Below are 22,514 nucleotides of genomic sequence, written 5' to 3'. Positions count from 1 at the left end.
AGGGGAGTGAGGTTTACACGCACAGCTCTTACCAGCCAACGTCCATTGCACTCACACCACTAAACCTCACTCCCATCCGGGTCATGGCACCAATGTAACCCCTCCTGTTCGAACCACCTGCTCTAAGCGGGATTTTAACCCCGGTCCATCCGCATGGAAGTCGGGCCCTCTAACAAGGAGGTTCAAGACCGCAGTCTGTAGCGTCAGTCGCTAGAACGCCTCTTGAGATCAGGGGAGTGAGGTTTACACACACAGCTCTTAACGGCCAACATCCGTTACACTCACCCCACTAAACCTCATTCCCATCCGGGTCACGGCACCAATGTAACCCCTCCTGTTCGAACCGCCCACTCTAAGTGGGACTCGAACCCGGGTCCGCCGGCATGGGAGTCAGGCACTCTAACAAAGAGGCTAAAGACCACAGTCTCTAACGTCAGTCACTAGAGCACCTCTTAAGATCAGGGGAGTGAGGTTTACACGCACAGCTCTTACCGGCCTACGTCCATTACACTCACCCCCCCTAAACTTCACTCCCATCTGGGTCACGGCACCAATATAACCCCTCCTGTTCGTTGAACCCAGGTCCGTCCGCATGGGAGTCGGGCGCTCTAACAAAGAGGCTAAAGACCGCAGTCTTTACTTGCACAGCTCTTACCGGCCTACGTCAGTTACACATTTGTGGGGTTGCTTTTCATTCAGGGAGCGGGCTCTCTTACAGTTCTGCCCAAAAACACTGCCAGGAATAAAGAATTGAATCAAAATGTCCTGAGCAATAATAAGGCAATAATGGGTCACTATAATTCAGGTTGTGCCCTAGAAGCTGTTATCCATGTTTGAATTGCAGAGGTTATGAAGAAGAAGGGTCAACACTGTAAATACTGATTCTTAGCATAAATTTAATGTTTTTGCCAACAAAAGCCTTTAAAACTTAAGAAAATGCTTATCATTGTCTTTCAGCATACCATAGAAACATATGAAGTATTCCAGTATACCATAGAAATATATTCTACAAATACTGAAGCAGCAAACTTTGCAAAACACAAAATTTATGTCACTGCCAATACATTTGACCACGGCTGTATACTCAATTATTAATGCAACAACAAATCTGCTTCAATCAGATTTTACAGAAAGCCAATCAGAATTTAATTTGTTTTACACATTTACACAGTTTTGCTGTTACATTAAATAAAATAAACCACATGTGCCAAAACAGTTTTAGCATTGTAATGACAGAAGTAATAAACTAAAACCATTATAGTGCTAAGCATGCTCATGGCATTCATCTATGTGGAATGTAGCGAGCCATCTTTTGTAACACCCTTATGAAATGACCAAACATGCGAACCACGCGGGGCAGCTGAAACCCCCAGAGTCTATTTCAGAGTGTATTTTGCTCTAAGGTTACTGTGACAAATGTGCCAAGGTTAGTTGCAAGATATTCTCTTGGTATCTGAGGAACTACTGCCTGTTCTTTTTAAGTAATCTCAAACTCAGTGAACATTGCCCTTTAGGCTGGGTAGAGGCTGTGGCTTCGGTATGACAGATGGCTGCACTCAACTCTAATACGACAGCGGCCTTAGCCATGGTGCAGTGTGCCAAAACGGAGGGAGTGAATGAGGAACCACAGGCTTCACAGGCTTTAAAACTTTGAAGCGCAAATCCTCAGTGTGGTTTCTAAAGGCTGGCATAAGCTAATTAGGCATTAGCATTGCGGTGGGAATACGCTGCAGCGTAAACAGGTAGTGAATGGCATACACGCTCACACTGAGGTTGTTAAATCCATTTCCTATTATGCGTCATCTTCCTTTTTTCCACATGTTCTGAGTTTATGCTGCAGTCACAGTGGCTGGAACTTCCTCTTACCTTCAGCACAGGCCTCACGGGCTTGATGTGCTGGTTCCTGCTGCTATGGCGATGCACGCTGCCGTCTTTGTGCGACTCGAGGCCCGCAGGCACATTAGGGGGCGACAACAGGAGCTTTTTGAGCTGTGGAGGGAATAAGAGGCGAGACATTAAAAATTGATAGCGCACGATGCATTTAAAACAGATAGTACAAACACAATCAATCTCTGATGTCTTACTTATCAAGAAAGGTTTGCATTTTGTCTTTCAGTACTCAAACACAACACCAAAAGCTAGTGTGTAACGTTTAAAGCATTTCTGTGCTCTAGCCACTGAAAGAACAGTTTCGTACTGGAGATTTTAGAAATTCTTAAATGGAAGTCTGCCAGTCCTAAATGACCAGCGCAACCAGAGAAAGCAAAGTAAGAAGCGGCAGCACTGTGTTGTTGAGTCCCTTAAGCGATTGTTAATGTGCCAACTTGGCAGGTCTGTCCATGCCTCTCAGTGTCCATTGAGGAAACTGAAGGGGCGCTGAGGGTTTCAGCTTCTGTGTACCAAACCGTTTTGGCATGCAACGGCCATCTATGCCATGAAAACATGTGCTCCACTATCCCTGTTCCTGGTGCTTCAATGCATCCCTTGTTTCGCACACAGACTGGCCTCATTTAGGGGTTGAGGTGTAACTGTGACCATTGCCAGTAGAGGGGGCTCTCAGCTCTTGGGTAAGACACTAATACCCAGACTAAACCCTTACAATGAGACTCCAGGAGGAAGCTAAACTACACTGGAACATTTCCATTGTTACTCAATCATCTAACATGGAAATGCATCTGTCTAGACTTGTGATTTTCAGGCAGTTTTTTTTTTTTTTATGAGAATGCTAGAATCAAAAGTGTCTGGAAAGGTTGTAAAAAGACTAAATAATTGACGGGAACTTTACAATATTTTGTAATTTTAACTAATGTTAACAAATTGAACCTTGTTGTAATACAACAGATAACATAAAATAACTATAATAATACTTTATAGAATTTCAATGATTTAATGATATTTTTTTATATACACTAAAGTTAAAAAGTTTGGGGTATGCAAGATTTTTTAATGTTTTTGAAAGAAGTCTCTTATGCTCACCAAGGTTGTCACATCAATTTAAAACCACTGATTTTTTATTTAAATAAAAAGCTGAATTTTCAGTATCATTACTCCAGTCTTCAGTGTCACATGATCTTCAGAAATCATTCTAATATGATGATTTGTTACTCAAGAAACAATTCTTATTATCAATGTTGAAAACTGCGTAATATTTTTGTAGAAACTGCATTGTTTTTCAGAATAAAAAGTTCAAAGTTTATATTTTTGTAACAATATAAAAGTTTGATCAATTTAATGTGCACTTGCTAAATAAAAGTCTTGATTTCTAAAAAAAAAACCTTATTGACCCCAAACTTTTAAGCAGTAGTGTATAAATAATACATTTCAAGTTGTATACATTAACATTATGTATCCATGAATTAATAATGAATGATAGTATATTTATAAATGAACCAATTAAAAATTGTTGTTTTGTTAGTTCATGATAACTAATGCATTAACATATGAAATCTTATTGCTATGTAATACTTTTAATAATTAACAAACTCTGTAAAATGTTTTGTTCAGAACATTTTTCCCATTGCCTGAATGTGAATTACTGTTTTCATGAGCAAATTAAAACTGTGAACAGGCTACTGGTATTTTTTGTCCTAGTGGCACCACAAAAGTACTAGTCTTATTCCCAGATAAATTTAGGAATAATTTGTCCCTCCTTCAGACATCTCTTATATAATTTAGTCCTACACCCTGTAAGTTAGCCTTTTTTGGTAACTCTGTAACAAGTCTGAAAAAGAGGCAACATTATCTCAGTAATCAGATGGTGCCCTTTCATGGGCACCAAACAATGTGATCCTAGAACAATGCAAACTGTGAAAAGTATTGAGTGAAATGTAAGACAGACATTACTGTAAGTACCAGTCTCTACGGTAAAAAAAAAAAAAAAAAAAAAAAAAATCACAAAACACAAAACACACATGACAAACTGGAAAAACAGACACATTACAAAACAGGCCATGCCAACCAATTGTTCAGCATTACAGGAAAAAGCAGAGAAAAATAATAGGGAAAAAGAAGAGAGTAGAAAAGAAAAGCTGTTCAACGGATAATAACTGTTATAACTGGTTTTACAACGTACACAGATTAAACTGCTGGGGTTTGTGAGCTGAGAGGGACAGATAACAACACAGCATCTTATTCCAGGAAGTGTCGACTTAAAAAAGATATGAGCAAGAGAGAGTAGCGTCCTCTCACAAAAGAGAAAAGAGAGGAAAGAGAAGTACATTTCGTAGAAGTCCATTTTGTCACCTGAAGGATTTAGAGACCTGGGAAGTAGACATAAGCATTTCCTTAAAAAAGTACCATGGTTTTGCCATGTTTTTTGGACACTATCATGATGGAAATGCCACGGGATTCATTGAAGTACACTACTGTTCAAAAGTTAATAACATGTCTCACCAAGGCTGCAATTATTTGATCAAAAATACAGCAAAACATTGTGTGAAAGAAGAATCACCATCACTCATTACTCCAGTCTTCAGTGTCACATGATCCTTTAGAAATCATTCTAATATGCTGATTTGCTGCTCAAGAAACATTTAGTATTATCAATGTTGAAAACAGTTCTGTTGCTTAATATTTTTATGAAAACTGTGATCTATTTTAGGACTCTGATGAATATAAACTTCAAAGGAATAGCATTTATTTGAAATAGAAATCTTTTGTAACATTATCAATGTCTTTACTGTCACTTTTGATCAATTTAATGCATCCTTTCTCAATAAAAGTATATATATATACATAGCCATGGAATATATCAAAGTATCCATGTTTAATGTCCACCAGATACCATCACTGTACCATGGTACCACCACAGTACTTTCTTATAAGGCTGAGAGTGGGAAAATGAAAGGCCAGAAAAGTGTCAAAGCCAAAAAGTCTATATAAACTGTGTCCACGATCCACATCCCTGCCTGTGAAGAGGATTCTTGTTAGATTGGTTGCTTAAAAAGAAACAAAAAGCCCAAAATGAGAAAAATTCAGACCTGTGTTGCCTATCATACCCATGCTGTGGGGTAGTCAGAGGCCCATCCAAATCCACCTTAAACAGGAAGGAAGGGTTCTTACTAGAGATGGTTCTTCTGTCTCTGGGCTCAGTGAGCCAGGGAGGGGCTCACTGTCCAAAGGGAGGTCATCTTCCTCCTCCTCGCCCTCCTCGGGGTCGTCCCCTAGGGAAGGGAACACAGACAGACCCCCGACTCCGTCCTCAACAATGCCGTCCAGGCTGTCTGTGAGGGCAGCGAGCAGTGCCGCATTTTCTTCCTGAAACAACAAGAAAGAAATGAAGGCAAATACTCTGCAGAGCAAAGATCAGGAGAACCTACACGTACACAACATGTATGTCTTTTTTTACCTCTTTAAAAGACAGAACCAGTGGAGAATGACAGAGGCTATTTATAAAAGGGGAAAATCAGGATTTGGGACACGTTGCAGGCTAGACTCGAACCTGAAAAACCCACATGAGCACCATTGCTCAATATATAACCACAATGTATATTTGCACTCACCACTAAGCTGTGGCTTCGACTAGCAGTGAGAAAAAAAGAGGTGAAAATTAGGATTGGGACACGTTGCAGGGTAGACTCGAACCTGCAACACCCACATGAGCACCAATTGCTCAATATATCATCACAATGTATATTTGTACTCACCGCTATGCTGTGGCTTCAACTAGCAGTGAATTTTTAATCTTACAACAGTGTCATTCAGTGAAAGGTTTACTAAACTAGGCTTTAAAGGATTAATTCACCCCAAAATGAAAATTCTGTCATCATTTACTCATCCTTCATCATCGAAATGAAGATATTTTAAATACTCTCTCATTTCTTTCCCATTCATTGAAGTACTATGCAAACAAAACTCACGTATCAAAAAGTACAAAAAGACATTGCAAAAGTAAAAGGCTTTTATTCACATATAATCATTGATCAACATACAGTACATAGAGCACATCAAAAATGGTAAACAGAAGCTCAAACCTGCTTGCTTGATGCATGAGAACCAATGAGGTTTGTTCTCGTGTCAGGCATGTAGGGTTGAGCTTCCATATACTATATTTGGTGCAATCTATGTATGTATGCAGATCAATGTTTATAAGTGAATACAAGCCTAATTAAATCTGTTCTCCATATAAAGAAACTGTGTCTCTTCCAAAGCCTAGGATTAAACCACACGATTCATATGGATTAAGGCCCTGATAAACTTCAAATGAAATCGAAGAACGAACTGAAGACTAATGTTTTCCCTATAATCTTTCCCAAATTGCGCCCTCCACCCTTCAAGTCCAAACTTGAAATTCTTAAATGGTTAGTTCACCCAAAAATGAAAATTCTGTCATTAATTACTCACCCTCATGTCGTTCCACACCCATAAGACCTTCGTTCATCTTCAGAACACAAATTAAGATATTTTGGATAAAATCCGATGGCTCAGTGAGTCCTGCATTGACAGCAAAATAATTTACACTTTCAAATGCCCAGAAAGGTCCTAAAGACATATTTAAAACAGTTCATGTGACTACAGTGGTTCAACCTTATTGTTATGAAGCGACAAGAATACTTTTTGTGCGCAAAAAACAAAATAACGACTTTATTCAACAATATCTAATGATGGGTGAATTCAAAACACTGCTTCATGAAGCTTCGAAGCTTTATGAATCTTTTGTTTCAAATCAGTTCGGAGCGTGTATCAAACTGACAAAATCACGCCCCCCAGCAGTGAAGCACTGAAATTTCGAAACACTTATGACGTAACAAAGCCTCGTTTACTGAAATCACGTGACTTTGGCAGTTTGATACACGCTCTGAACCACTGATTCGAAACAAAAGATTCGTAAAGCTTCAAAGCTTCATAAAGTGTTTTGAAATCGCCCATCACTAGATATTGTTGAATAAAGTCTTTTTTTTTTGGCACACAAAAAGTATTCTCGTCACTTCATAACATTAAGGTTGAACCACTGTAGTCACATTAACTGTTTTAAATACGTCTTTAGTAGCTTTCTGGGCATCTGAAAGTGTAAATTATCTTGCTGGCAATGCAGGTCTCACTGAGCCATTGGATTTCATCAAAAATATCTTAATTTGTGTTCTGAAGATGAACGAAGGTCTTACGGGTGTGGAACGACATGAGGGTGAGTAATTAATGACAGAATTTTCATTTTTGGGTGAACTAACCCTTTAATGTTTTGTTGGGTAGTGAACACATAAAAGCCATGAGACTGCAACATCAAGTGTACCATTGGGGACAGGGACCTACTGAGGACTTCCATGATTATTGCCCATCTAAAAACAACCAGAGGGCAAAAATACATAGTGCAAACTAGATTTTGAATAACCCCTAACTTTATGTATAAGCAACAGTAATAATACTGTTTTCCTGATCAAATACCACTCATCAGAACAATCTTTATGTGCACAATAAAGGAATTACAGATGATGGTTCCCACCTCAAATAGCTCTGGGTCTCCGGGACTGTACTGTATGGATGCAGGGGATTGATCTGAGTGCTCGTTGCACCAATGCAGCTCACTGAGGCAGTTCACTGAGTCAAAATCACTGGCGTCCAGCTGCGAGAGGTCAAAGTCAGGGAAGTCAGCATCCAGGCGGTCTGAGCAGACCTCCTCTTCCCCATACTGAGAATAAAAAAAAAGAAAAAATGATAAGTCAAAAGGCCAACATCTACAAAGAACGCACTCCGCTGTAAACGCTGGGAAATCAATAGACATGCCGTGACTGTGGAGATCCTGAGCTCGTAACAGTCATCTAAATTAGTACTAACCCTCAGCACAACTTCATTACGACTAACGAACTGAGAGTTGGAAGAAGACGAAAAGCTGACCCTGGATTTAGCCACGGTTGCACATACTTGAATTAAAATCCACAGCTATGGGTTTTTGGGTTCGTTGTGAGAGGGAACTGCTAAGATATATGTTTCAAATGTGCATACGTTAGGAATAAGTCACGATGGTAGACTAGTCACCCGACAACAGACTAGTTTTAGTCTTAGTTTTGATATTTAGAGTGGCTGCGCTTTATTTAACCAGCTGACTTTAGCGCTTTTCACTGTAAAACCCTTGTTGCAAGAGTTGTGCCTTTAAAGCAGCGCTGTTTTGTGAGTGTTTCATGCTAAAAATAGCTTAAAAATCACTTTTCTCAAGACCCCTGCTTTCTGTTCCATGATGCTACACTCCATCGAACTGCTTCTGAACATGTGTCTGAATGGGGTCAGGTGAACTCAAACCAGTTTAATTATAGGGCTTCTTTAAAACAGATTAGTTGACTAGTTGTTCAGGCAACCCACAGGCCAGTTGATTTTAAAAATATGTACAGTTTCACACATCCTCAAGATGTGTGAAGAGAAAGAGTGTGTGTGTGAGAGTGAGAAAGTTACAAACAACCCTGTGCGTGTGTATGTGTGTGTCTGTGTCAGTAAGTACTGTGAGAAGGGAAGTGGTCTAAACCCCAGGGGTACAGCAGAAAAACCACACATGCCTTAATATCTCCATGTGAGCGATGGAGCTTTGCATTTTGCACTCGGATCATTTGGCTAGTTCCTGTCTGTTTGTAGAGAGGATACCTGGAGGACACCTGGTGTGATGCTGCCTCGGTTTACAGGAGGACGTAGCATGAATATTCTACAGGGCCGCTGCGATGCATTTTTGATGATTGCTTGCACAAATTCTCCCCTCTCTGTTTCACAAAGCTGATGACTGCACTTATTCAGTTCCCTTTATTTTCTTACACTAGGACTGGTCAAGCGGGTGCAAAAATAAGCAGGCGACTTACAGGGCGCCATTTATGTCTGTTCACCAAAATGCTGGTTTAAAATTCAGCAAACCACATGGAATCAAACAGCAAAGATTTTACAAAGAGAGTCTCTAAAGCACCTATTACCAGCTGCTGAGCTCTGATGAAATGAGGTCACATACTGTAGCTCATACCTCTGCACCGTTTTATCCCAATCTTATTATATCTCCAGCATTTTAATCTGCTTCACTAAGCTTTTGTTGAAAAATTCTTCAGATGAAATCTGGTGGTGAAAACAAAGAGGCTAGACAATGATACTGATATATACACCTATAATTTATGAGTTTGAGTGATTAATAAATGATATGCAGAACTGATTTGAATCTTTTTCATTTTAATAGCATTTTTATTAACTTAATTACACTACACTCTAAAAATGCTAAGTTAAAAACAACCCAAGTTGGGTTGAAAATGGACAAACCCAGCTATTGGGTTGTTTTGACCCAGCGGTTGGGTTAAATGTTTGCCCAACCTGCTGGGTAGTTTTATTTAACACAACTATTGTTTAAAAATTACTATATGGCTGGCTTAAAATGAACCCAAAATAGGTTAAAAATTAAAAATCAGACATAATTACAGGTGAACATTTATTAATAAGCAGTTTAATAAATGGTTATTGTTTAATTAACTTATTAATAAATGTTCATTCATTAAACATATTAATGAATGTTAATTTCCAACATATTTTGGGTTTATTTTAAGCAAGCAATACAGTAATTTTTAAACAATAGTTGAGTTAAATAAAACTACCCAACAGGTTGGGCATACATTTAACCCAATCGCTGGGTTAAAACAACCCAATTGCTGGGTTTGTCCATTTTCAGCCCTACTTGGGTTGTTTTTAACCCAGCATTTTTAGAGTGTACCGTTCCAAATTTTGGGGTTGGTAAGATTTTTTAATGTTTTTGAAAGAAGACTCGCTCACGAAAGCTGCATTTATGTGATCAAAAATACAGTAAAAACAGTAATATTGTAAAATATTATTACAATTTAAAATAACTATTTTCTATTGTAATTTATTTTAAAATGTAATTTATTCCTGTGAATTTTCAGCATCATTACTCCAGTCTTCAGTGTCACATGATCCTTTAGAAATCATTCTGATATGCTGATTTGATGCTAAAGAAACATTTCTTATTATTATACTATTTTTTAAAGGACATCTTGCATTTCTTATTACTATCAATGTTGAAAACAGTTGTGCTGCTTGATAATTTTGTGGAAACCGTGACATTTTTTTTTTCAGGATTCTCTGCTGAATAGAAAGAATAGAGTCTTTTGTAACATTATAAATATCTTTACGGTCACTTTTGATCAATTTAATGCGTCCTTGCTGAACAAAAGTATTAATTTCTTCAAAAAAATCTGTCTGTGTGCAAACTTTTGAATGGTAGTACATACTAATAAAAATAATAATATGTTATTATAAGATGTTTCGCAATCTAAAAAGGTCACAGTGAGATGTGGTTATGAAATTAATGCATGTTTAAATCAATGTCAAAAGAAACCTCAGCAGTAAGTCTTCTGAAAATGCAAAAAAAAATAAAAAAACAGGAAATCCATTCCTACCTGCAGCGATTTAAAGGGTCTACTTGAGATGCCCTGAAGGTGTTGTGCATGTGCACGCATGTGTGTATGAATGCAAGTGTAATGAAGGTGTTCGCCGATCATCCAACACACACACAGAACATGCAAACACACACATTTAGCACTCTCTTCGCATCCCTCTCCCATGCCACTGTCTCATCTCCGTCCTTTAAGGAGCACAAGAGCTCCGGCTAATCAATCTTTTTTTTCCCCCAACCTTTTTATTCTCTCTTTTTCTGTGTTATGGAGAGTCTCAATATCAATCAATAAAAAGCTCCTTGGGCTCTGAAGGTTTAAGGTCACATGAATGCTGCAACGGTAGGGCTGGGTGGTATGATGGTATATACCATGAAACAGTAGAAGTGACTTTGCTATTCCGGTTATACTGTCATTATATCAATATGAACATCAATATATACTGTACATATACATATCAATATAAATCAATTTCAAGTATGCAAACAACATATTGCATGCAGTGTTACAGTGATATAAAATTACACATATTGTTATATTTATACCATAAAAATCTGGGTCATACCGCCCATCCCTATGCAAATGCAAACAGAAGCCAAAAAAGCAGCCGGAAAAGCAGCATATGTGACCTCTTATCGCATGCACACGTTCCATGAAAAAGAGCAGCAGAGGTGTTGTTCACACGTGCTGGAATCGTCTGCATAACGCAGATAAAACCACCAGTTCACCCCATTAACAGAGTCGGCTGTACCCAGACCTCTCTGCATGATCGTGCTATTATGTGGTGACAAAATGCAGTCACATTTTCAATGCACAAAAAAAAAAAAGATATGTCCCACCAGTTAGTGCTGGACTGATGCTATTAAATGAGTAAAAGTTAATGAGCGTAGCTGACCTACTCAAGGCAAAAGCAGTAAGGACTAATCAGTGATCTGTGTAGTTAAGAATGACCTTTCCATTCACTGTCTTCTACGAATCTCATAACAAGAAAGGTCATTACACAAAATCTGCATACATATCTGACGTATAAGAGTATCCATAGCAAGCCTGAGTCCAAGGGCACACCAAGATAACTCAAAAACAAGCACGTAACAGCATATAGGTTTACTGCATCCCCTGCATATTACGAAATGCACCTCAAGCCATGTGGTGCAGGAGTACTTGATCTCCAAAACACAACCATACAAGGTTGACCCACTGTTGACAGTGTACTGTCAGTCCTTGGGCATCTTTTCAAGGTATCTGGGGAATTTCATGAATACATTTAAGGATAATTAGAGGCAAAGTATGTATGAAAGAAAAAAGAAGAGACACAAAGTGTGACCTTTAGTTTGTTTGTCATTTCCTACTGCAGGCCGATCAAAGGCAGCACGGGTTATCTGGGATTTCTGTTATGGATGGATAGATAGACTGACTGATCTGAGCACAATTCAGTTACACCGCTATTCTAGTAAAGCTGCAGGTTACTCATTCATTCCTTGCATTTACGTGCTAATAGGCTCTTATCTGGGTGCCCTGTCCCCTCTGAGCCTACTGCTATCTAAGATGTGTTATATATAGCTGTTATCCTCAGTCTCATGACTGGCTCTTACACAAGCTGCTTGTGACGGGCCAGGCTTTAAATGCTGCCCATGCCAAACGCAGATGGAACTAGTGGCTCTCTCCTAAGCCTCCCTCCCCAGAAACAAAGACACAGACATGCACACATGCGGCCCTTTGAGACACATCCTGCCGGAGCTGTTAAATGGATTCCCTCACGACTCAATCCATAAAAACGTAGGTGTAGAAGCTAGCCGGCCTCAAACAGGAAGGATTTTGTAGCTTCATTTCTCCAGAAGCAGCGGGTTCACGAGGTGCACTATACATCTTGTTGACCTGTACATCCTCACTGACTGTTTGACCCTTGCCCACATGACGGTAAATTAAATAAAGATGTTAGACCGCAACTTTCCAAAGCGAAACCCCAAATTGGTGGCTAAACTGAAACAGGAGCGATTAAATTAGCTCTTCGCATAGTCTTTAAAGGAGATTTCCGCCAAGGCCCTTACTGCAAACCCAAATTAACAGCGGACCGACAGAAGTAGGGCAGTTAAAGGAAGATCTGGGCCACTCGTGTACAGTTGAATGAGACCGATAAAAGACAGATTCATGACACCTCATTGGCCACGTCTCAGGTCTGGCAGGAACCTTTCTTTTCTATCCCTCTAGGAATTAACTGTCTGCAGTGCACACAACCTTGCTATCCCAGCAGGCCACCTTTATCTTGCCTTTTCTGAAACCAGCCTAGGCCTTTAAATTTAGTGCTTATTGAACCCATTCATCCTTCAGACCTTTGCTAACAATTCCCATGTAGTAAATTTCCTCACACTCTCTCTCGCGACTTCCTATAGTCAGAGTTTTGCAATCAACTGTTGAGACATTGCTCGATGTGATGAAAAATGACAAAAATTCAATTTACGCCTCATTTTACCGCAATTTCAGCATATTATCACCCTTAACCTCATTGAGTCAATGAGACTGACAGTATTAGATTTGGATTTAGACAATTCATGGCCGTTCTGATCCTACTTCTTCTAAATTTCCTAATCAGATATTCCACTTCTCGAATCCGATCTTGTTAGCCGCCTACTTTCACTGGAGACATCCGCAGCAAATCTGCATCAACTCTCGCTGGATAGCTTTCATCTTGAGCTGCTATTCTCTAAAAACATTTCAACATTAACTTTGACAAGCCTGAGGCTGTGTACTGGAAGTTTTCTGAGAGGCAACCTAACAGCAATTGAGCCCAATTTTAATCCTACGTAATTGTTTTCAGATTAGCCGTCAAACTCAGTCTACATCTTCTAGGCTGAGACAGATATCAAGTGCAAACCAAGGACACTGCACTGGTCCGAGCGAGACGCTATTATGCAGAATGTCTGAGAGCTAGTGCCCTCGAACGCAACCCCACTTCAGCCAGGTAGGACAGTAATGAGATCTGATTAGAAAGCGGATTCTGTGCTTAGAGACAGGACTTTGATAGACTGCCAGTTGAGTTGTGACTTTAGATTCACATAGGAAATGGAAAATAGGCTTAAATGTATAAAAATCTCCATGTCCAAGTACCAACTGGACAGAAGATCCATTAAAAGCATTACTATATATACACATGCATCTATGTTTCATTTGAAATAACTCCCTTTTAAACAAATTATTTAAGCAATGATTCATGGTAGTCAATGGAAGTTTCTTCTTTTTATTTTCTTCATCTGAACTTTTTCACAGATCTATATGTACTTCCTGTCACATGTGATGTCTAAGGCATGACGGTCATTATTTCAGCCTGATTATTCTTAACTGACATCACTTGATAATCCATAGACACTAAAGGCATGTTTGTAAGTCCTTAACAAGATTAAGAGGTGTAATAAGGAACCTAGTTAGAAGTTAGGAGAGGCCAAACATCACAAGGATTAATTTAAAAAAGTGGGATTTTTGGCTGTAGAACAAAAAATTATTTAATATTTCTTAAGGTCACTCTGGCACAGCTTGTCAAGATCAGTATAACCTCTGTAAGTCAAGGGGAAAAATTTTTTTGTAAAATTTAATCTTTCTAAAGGATATTTCCAGTTTTTCAGGTATGGTTCATTATAATGCTGCGTATATCCTCATACTGACTCTGTTCAGACCGCAGCAGTGATCTCTAGAGTTCGGTCTGTGAGGGACCCAGGTGTTATGTACTTATGTTGATATATTAACATAAATTGATAGCATAATATTCATAACACTCTTAATATGATCCTCTGAGAAGAGCTAAAAGAGGTATTCAAAAATTACCATTGTCTCTTTTAAAGACATTAAATAAGGTAATGCTGCACCAGACCAATCATATGGCTGGAAAATAGCACTACATTTATAAAGAATGCATGAATTGCATAATGTATGTGTGTGTGGGGGAGAAATGGTGAGAAAGAATGTGTTTGCTTATTGGTAAAAAGGCCATGAGTGCATAACTTATTGGCATTTTCTGCCTTAATATCAGCGCTGATGTCTAATTCATTCAAGCCCACTGATCTAAAAATAGGTGTTTTGGTTAGAAGACGATCCTAATAGGACAGGCTGCTGCCAGCATTCATTCTTCCATAAAGTCATCTCAGAGAGTGAGCGACCATGGGGAGGAGTACAGGGATGCACTTAATAGAAAATCACAGCAACTGTTATTAATTTGCAGCTACTCTCATGCTCAGGAAATTTGCTATTCTTATCATGTCAGATCATCATTGTGTCTCAGATTCTGTCAGCGTCCAAGGAATGAATCTGTTCTCTAGTCCTGCAATCAAAAAATAGATTAGGGATTTGCAAAATGACATTTATAAAAAAAATAACTTGAGGTTGACTAAACGGTCTTAAATAAGCAATGATTTTGTCTGGTTTTGCGTTCATCTGACCCTGATCAGATGAGTTATTGTGTTTAAAAACAGCTAGACAAATCACAGAATTTATCCTTCTGCAGGGATCAAGAAAAAAAAGAACAAGATGCAACAATAATCAAAGACATCCGTCCCTGTTATACATGTTAACTTAAAAGACAAGAGGATACCTCAGGCCAAGATGCAGAAAAAAATAAGTTAAAAAAAAAAATCACATATCCGAATATGCTTGTGGTAAACACTGTGAGAAAACTTGAAAGGAAAAAATAAGTTTTATAATCTTGCTTATATCATACATGAAAGCTATTTATAATGTGCCATCAAAAAGACTCTACTGCAATACACAATACTGCAAATCCACCTCTCTGCCTCAATTCATGTAACAGAATTATACGTATAATAATTATACATTAAACAGCATACATGCACATAATATTCTTGTCTTAACTATGGCTGCTAATAGGGACAATCTCCAGCTTAAATATGTGACGTTCAGTCACTGTGAAACCAAAGCTCTCAAGGTCATGCACAGTTCAATATGCATACCACAGCAAACATGAAAGCATACCCAGCAATGATGTAAATATAGGCACCAGCGCATACATTAGAAGTCAATGCATGCCTGCAGTACAAAAAAACATAACTGAGAAATCATCAGGAGATCCAAAAGGTAGTCAGCAATTCTCTCCTCTGCTTCTAACCTGGATCCATTTCACCGACACAATGAGAGCACTAGTCTCGGGTTTCAGAGCCTTGTATAAGGTTGTTGACTGGTGTCACATTTTCCTGCACGACTGTGTAACGCAATGCAGAGACTTTGTCACAAGACTGTAGGTGAGCAACCCCTAATTATCTCCAACGGGGGTCTGCCGCTCCTCAGACTGAGGTAATTTTACCTGCAGTCACGACTGTGGGTGAGGGGGGCTGCAGGACAATACAAGCACTGTTTCCAGGCAGAAACCAGGCAGCAGTATCTTAGGTAATTTAAACAGCCAGAGAGAAATATCAAACTCACCTTGATTACAAATTACCAGCTGAGTTTGATAAAGATGTGAAAGTAAAACAAGGCAAATTCTCTCATTGGATTACGGGTAGAGCTGCTCTCATTGTGTCTAATGCGTTCAATCTGTCCAGCTGACACAGACGGGATGAAGGGAATGATGTTCAATTACACCTGAGAGAGAAAGTTAAAAGAAGGAAGATGCAGGGAGACGAAGATGCAAAATGAGTCTTTTCAGACTTGGGTGGCCACAGACAGATCATGATGCCTGAGGAAGATGGCATCAACCCAACTTGTTTCTAATTCACAGGGAGCAGTCAGTGTCTGAGCTCTTAGTAGACGTGCATGGCTGTAATTAAATCAAAATGCTATTCTTGCTCACTCTGCTTGAGCGTGAGGGCAGGAGACATTGTTCGGGATACAAGGGGCCGTCTAGAGTGACCATTCCCTGCAAGCCGGGAATAAGGTTAACCTGAGGCTGTGATGTCCTTGGCATTACTCTCCATGATGCATGAATTTTATTCCACTGTGTTCCTAGACAGGTTTGCTCCAGAAAACACCAACCCTCATTTGGGAATCACAGTGGGAAAGCCTTATTGCACACACAACTGCAGCATTTCATGCAGTTCTGCAGTGACCGTACAGAATACAGATAATGCATGCTGCATTGATAGGTGTTTGGGGTGAGATTGGGATAATAGGATTACAAGTCCCTTGTTTCCATCTGTCGCGAAGGTCATGAGTCTGGGTCAAACAATAACAGCTCACGACCACCACTAGGGGACAGTCGAAATCCCTAAGTCCTCTGTAAACAGTCCCTCCACATAACTATGTAGACAACATGTGCCTTGACATGATGGAGAACACTTTATAGATGTTATATATAGATGGCTGGTATCTATTTCAGAGCATGCACATAAACCTGCATGCAGTGTCAAGGAGAGAACCATGGCTCATAGTAAGTGGCACTCTGCCGTAGGTCTTTGCCTCAGATAAAGAACCACCAATTCTCCCTTCGACTGCACCAATAACTGAGTGTGCATCTCCAAGACTAAATATGGGAAAAAAATTTCCACTGCAGTGGTCCAGTGGTTGCTCTCCAGCTGTCCCCTTAGGAGAATGTTCCAATGCAGCGAAGTGAAAAAAGGCGAGAGAGTTAAACATTAGTTCCTGAATTCCACCAGGCTAAGCACAGCATGGTGGTTATTCAAAGGGGACAAAAGAACAAGGCTAAGAGCATTGGTGCTAAAACACTGTCGTGCAGAATGTCATGGCTACCGCTATTAATCTTGATCTCCAGTTTCTTTCGCCGCTGGCCAAGAAATCAAGGTAAAGAATATACCCATCTCTATTATAGGGGGTCACTCGGCAAGCACAGGGTTTGTTTTGAAATCCAAGAATAGACCGAAATGCAGAGATGACCTTTGGTTCTTGCATCCAATGGTTGAAAGGACAGTACTCAGAACAACTGTTCAAGTCGCACACACAACTACGTGCCAGTGCCCTGATGTGAGTGGTCATGCAAAATACAAACAGATCTAGCTTCAAGTAAACCTTATGACCTCTGAAGGTATATATGATGGAAAAAACTCGATGGTCATGTTTTGAAGAGAATGTAAATGCACAAATATCCACCTAAACAAGACACCATATTGTAATTCGTATTTTAAAGTACACCTAGACTTCAAATACGAAAGAGATGGAGTTTTGCAAAACAGGACGTAGACACAAGGGGTAGCCAACTTTGCTCCTGGAGGGCTACCTTCCTTTCAACTCTGCTCCGACACACCTGCCTGTAATTTTCAAGTAATCCTAAACAACTTGATTAGCTAAACTCTTCAGGACGGTATCCCACCAGCAGCAGGGTTGGCTACCCCTGCCGTAGACAGGTAAGATATAACTGCTGTGCCATCAACAAGTGACCTTTGAGAAAAGTTCATCCATGGAAAACCTGTCTGGCAATTGCATGTATGCTCTTACTTTTCTATCCAATGAGGCAGTTTAGTTAGCTTAACCTTCTCCCCAAATACTCGCCGCTGGCTTTCTGAGTCAGCACTGCTGCATGTGGTTCTCAGGCAAATCTTGAGTGGTCCACAGGACATCTCTGCACTGGCTTTCTGGGTGAGCTCTGAAGCGGGAAGATGACTCACCCTGAATTCCTAATGCTCAAACAGAAGGCAAAGCCATCTGCCAGCCCTCATCTTTAAGCCATTGCTTTAGCACCAAGCAGAGTTTGTTACTGTGCGATGTTCTGACATGAATTGTAAGCTAAGTGTGTTGTCTCCTGGCCTTTACGTGCTGCTCGTCTCAGATTCTGAGCAAATATTAAATAGTGATGAAAACATTTAACAGAGATTACCACTACCCTATTAACCGATAGTGATGCTCACAGTATTGCAGGTGTTTAACGGGTGAAAAGGTTTAGCGGTCGCAACACGCTGCATTCGGACATTTATGTATTAAGGTTATTAAGGGTAATTATGGTGCGGTGATTCTTCCACTTCAGTTTCCCCCTGTGATAATGTGAGGGAGCTGTCATGTCAAGGACATTACACCAGCATAACACAGGTGCTAGGCTCAACCCTCAAACAGAGGGGAGACTCAAGGTTGTGACAGATTGGCTGCAGACCATAGAAATACCACTGGCTCCTTCCTGTTTTAGCTGCATTCTTACAAGGTGAATTGGCAATTTCACTATCCACACCCCTTTGGAGTTGCAAGGTTAATCGGTTTCCCAAAGGCTTTCCAAATCCTGTACTGTACTACACAGGATACTCTTTATCTGACAGTTCTGACCTGGAGAGGTTCAGGGGAGCAATTTCATCTCCTTCATTGTTTTCTTTCCTGAAGACAAGAATTAGGGAAGCATTTCTAAACAGGCATGGAATGTCTGTGACGGCTAAAATTCCACAATTTTCCTTCCCAGGAAAGCCTGAAAATATACTATGACGTATCCGGCATATTTCGGTTGTGTGTCCTGTATATGAAGTGTATCAATATTGTTTCCTTTCATTCCTTGAAACTCATTATTTGGAAGAGCGGCTATGTGAGTAGAGCAAGGTCTGAGGCCCCCTTATTGCATTTACACTATGTGCACTCAACCATGACTGTTCAAAGCCACACTAATTCCAAGTGAATAAATTGCTCCCTTTGACAAATTGTTAATAATTCTCCTTTTGGCAGCCCACCAAGATAAAACCTTCCACCACATTTCTAGGGACATTTGTGTAGCATTGTGCAGTTCATGTTATCTTCCTTGTTTCTAATCCAACCCTTTAGTGACCAGATTTATTTCAAATCAGGAAACCCAAATCTTTTGGGTAGACGTATCAACAAAACAATATGTTAATGAGTATAAATTTAGAGTTCCCAAGTCTCTGATCCATGTGCTAAAAGCTTTAGGTGTTTGTTAGTCTATCAAGAGCTGCCAGGTATCATTCTGAAGCCAGACTGCCGGTCTGCTACCTGCACTCTTTCCTCAGTGTGAGTGCGAGTACATCGGATTTGTACTCCATATCCCTTGACAACCCGCAGTGTTAGTCTCAGCATTCCTCCTGGATAAGGTCAGGTCTTATTGGTGCAAATATCAGGATCTCTGGCTTGGGACTACATGAGTAACAGATCTCTCCAAATCTGTTGGCACGGAAAGGAGAAAAATTCCAGTATTAGGGTAACAATACCTGACTTCAAGTGCAAAACCCCACCAACCACATCTTTAAGTCTACCCTTGGCAGTGTCAGATTAATGTGATTTCCTCCTCTGGCTGTACCCATTAATAATAAAGACTAGCAGAGCAGGCACTGAATGCAAGTTTTATTTCAAACAGCACAATCTTCAATGTATTGTGCACCACTCGAGCCACATAATAAAAGCCTTTAATAGCTCCTAATGCTCAGCTGATCTCAGACTGGGTTCTCAAATGGAAAACAAAGAGCTTTAATTCAGCACAAGCTAGTTTGTACTGTATAATCCATGGCCTCACTTTCTCCCCCAGAATCCTCTATAGCTTTTGTTGTGCTGCTGTGATAAGGAACATGAAAACACACAGGGAACTTGTTCATCTTTGAGGATCTAACATGAGTGAAGTCAGGGAGCAAGCACTCAAAGGCCAACAAATGAAAAAGGAAAAACTTTTAATTGGCTTTGTTTAGGGTCTTTGCTTTTCAGTTTGGATGGCTTTGGCGTGTTGAAGTGTGATGAGGGACTGACTATGAGATTTGCTCATTGTGCCAAAATGCTCTGACCCATTCATAGTAATTCAATGAGGTTTGGTGTGTTTAGCTACTGATGCCTAAAGTTGTTGCTGAGAAACTCAAGTGGGACAAGGCCAAGCCTGGTAACAGATTTACAAACAAATCCACAATGGTTCTTGGAGGTGATTAATCTCACCCCATTCAGTCCTTCAGCATTCAATTCACAGCAGACAACGGAACTGGCTTTTACATACTGTATGAAAAAAAGTCTTTCTATTCCAAAGGTGCAAAGCCTATTACATGAAAATAAAGGTTATGTCACACAGGTTATAAAACACACTAAAAATACTATGCTGTCACAGTGCAGTGATCACACTTCACTTCATTTGAGTGCTGTCGAGTACACGCTGAATAACTGAAAAACTATTCAGCAAGTTCGGGCTATTTCTTTGCAGCTTTTCTGTCACAGATGGAGGAAGTGACTACAGGCGTACAAGTCCTTCCACTGCCATCTGACCAGCTGATTTGTAGAATAACTGATTAATTCCTTTAGTGGTCAGTTCCTGCCTTCGCATCTTACTGGCCCCCTCGATTAAGATGCTTTGGTCTCAAGAGAATGTAAGAGAATGAAAGGTTAGAGGCGCTCGTGTCCTAAGCCGACCCACGTACACGTGACTGAAGTGAGAGCTGCGTGAGGCAGGAGTACAAGGGAGAGAGGGACAGAGGGAATTGGTAAAAGAGCAAATGCTAAAAGGAAACAGAAATCAGAGCATCAGCAAACAGCGAAGCAAGTAGGCCAAAGCAAAAGCTGGATGCTTTCTATGGACAATTTTTTCCTCTACTTCTTAGCCTCTCTCTATATCTCTGCACCATTACAAGGTGCATCACGTTTGTTCTTTCACAGCTCACAGCTCACTGCTCTCGTTCTCTGGCTTTTCCTTTTTTCCCCCACATCTCCAATCCTTTTCACTCTTCTGCACGACAGCAGCAGCCCATGAGCTGCTATCTGCGGCGTTTGTGTCTAACAGACAGCTGTCGCCTGAGGTGATTTTAGATTCCCTTTTGGGCTCCTAGCCCAAAGTGGGACATCACCTACCAAAATTCTGCTGATGCTCGCAAAGCAACGAGGGCAAACTCAGTGCAAGGACACTATGTGCTCTGTCGTGCGGCAGCCAGATCTGCATTACCTGTCCTTCCGCCGTCTGGTAAGAGGCCTTGAGAAAGTGTTCCTCTTCTCCCAAGACCTATTACACTTGTACGGCCCAGATTCCCTTTATGAGGATCTCACAAACACGTCATCTCCTCTTCCACTTGTAGTTTCTCTGGATATAAGCCAAAACAAATCCATTGTTGATGCCATTCTTTAATCTCGCCCTCCATCATGATTATCAATTACTCCATTGAAAGTTACTTAATGAATATTAACACATTGTTACACCTGAAAAATGATGTTAATTGGACAGTGAAATGGATGGAGAGTGCCTGGAGAGCCCTTAATAAAAGAAAACAGAACTTAAGGCCAGAAAATGCATTAGAGCAGCTGGTAATGCACCAAATGACTCTGTAATTACCGTAACCATAAATGACTGAAATGTAGAAATATGAACTGCATAAAACATTAAGCTATGATCAAATTACTCAGTACATCCTCTGTGTTGGTTTGAACACCCATCACAGTTGTAATGCTGAATGGTCATTTCATTATAGACGCATCTAATTAAACAAAGTGCGCTTCCGGACATCTGAGGCCTGCTGCTATCCCCTTGCAGCCATACAACCCCTTCCCTTAAAAAGCCACTGGTGATCTTCATTACTTTATCAGCTCCCAAGCTGTAATTCACTCAGTTAAGTGATGGCCCTGTCAGTCCTCTTAAAAATGCAAAAATCAGCACCGTTAGCACAAAATATTCATTTGCTTTCACTTTCTACCCCTTGTTCATGTTATCTCAGGGACCTTTGGCCACTATCGAATCCACATCTTCAAAGTCGGAAGCAATAATTCTGAAACAAGTCAGCACTTTTTTCTAACAATACAAGGCTGGCTTTGAGGCTCATGATGCAGATAACACAGACTGTAACACAAGACACAAAAGTAGGGATAGGAAGCAGATAGGTTCAGATTCCTCTTAATAATTTCAGTTCCTTCACGCTTCCATTAACTATTCTCTTAGTACTTGTAAGGAATAAATATTTGACAATATGAAATTTCTTTGTCATGAGATCATTTAAAAGTTTGTTTAAATCCAATCCAGTAACTGGCCTAAATTATTTATTGAAACAATACTATACAAACAAAACTGCATAAGAATAATTGTTTGAGCCCTAGACATAACACATATAAGCACACAAAAAGCAAAAGCGTTAAATACTTTGTGTGCAATAAATCTAGCAGCTGCCATGTTTAATGAATGCCACGAGGTCATAACAGATGCTGTTCCTCTCTCCTGAGCGCATGCTATTTATGCCTGTCAAGGTCTAGTCCGTTGACACGCAAAAGAAGCTATGACTATGCTCACACTCACACTCCCTGTCCACACTGAATCCTGTCACT

General features: G+C 40.0%; 1 protein-coding gene across 1 annotated transcript in view; it reads right to left on the bottom strand.

The window, feature by feature from the left end:
* The window catches only part of ppargc1b (peroxisome proliferator-activated receptor gamma, coactivator 1 beta), a 50,447-nt gene that overhangs the window by 12,442 nt on the left and 15,491 nt on the right, over nt 1-22,514 (bottom strand). Inside the window, exons 2-4 of the mRNA XM_051859690.1 lie at nt 7,439-7,624; nt 5,062-5,256; nt 1,867-1,989 (exon numbers count right to left, since the gene is read on the bottom strand). Of these exons, the coding sequence (XP_051715650.1) occupies nt 1,867-1,989; nt 5,062-5,256; nt 7,439-7,624 (504 nt within the window). The remainder of the gene's footprint in view (nt 1-1,866; nt 1,990-5,061; nt 5,257-7,438; nt 7,625-22,514) is intronic.

This window comes from Ctenopharyngodon idella, chromosome 14 (assembly GCF_019924925.1).
Source record: "Ctenopharyngodon idella isolate HZGC_01 chromosome 14, HZGC01, whole genome shotgun sequence".
Lineage (NCBI taxonomy): Eukaryota > Metazoa > Chordata > Actinopteri > Cypriniformes > Xenocyprididae > Ctenopharyngodon > Ctenopharyngodon idella.
Note: the sequence above shows the minus strand (reverse complement) of the source record. Positions and strands in the feature narration are given on the sequence as shown.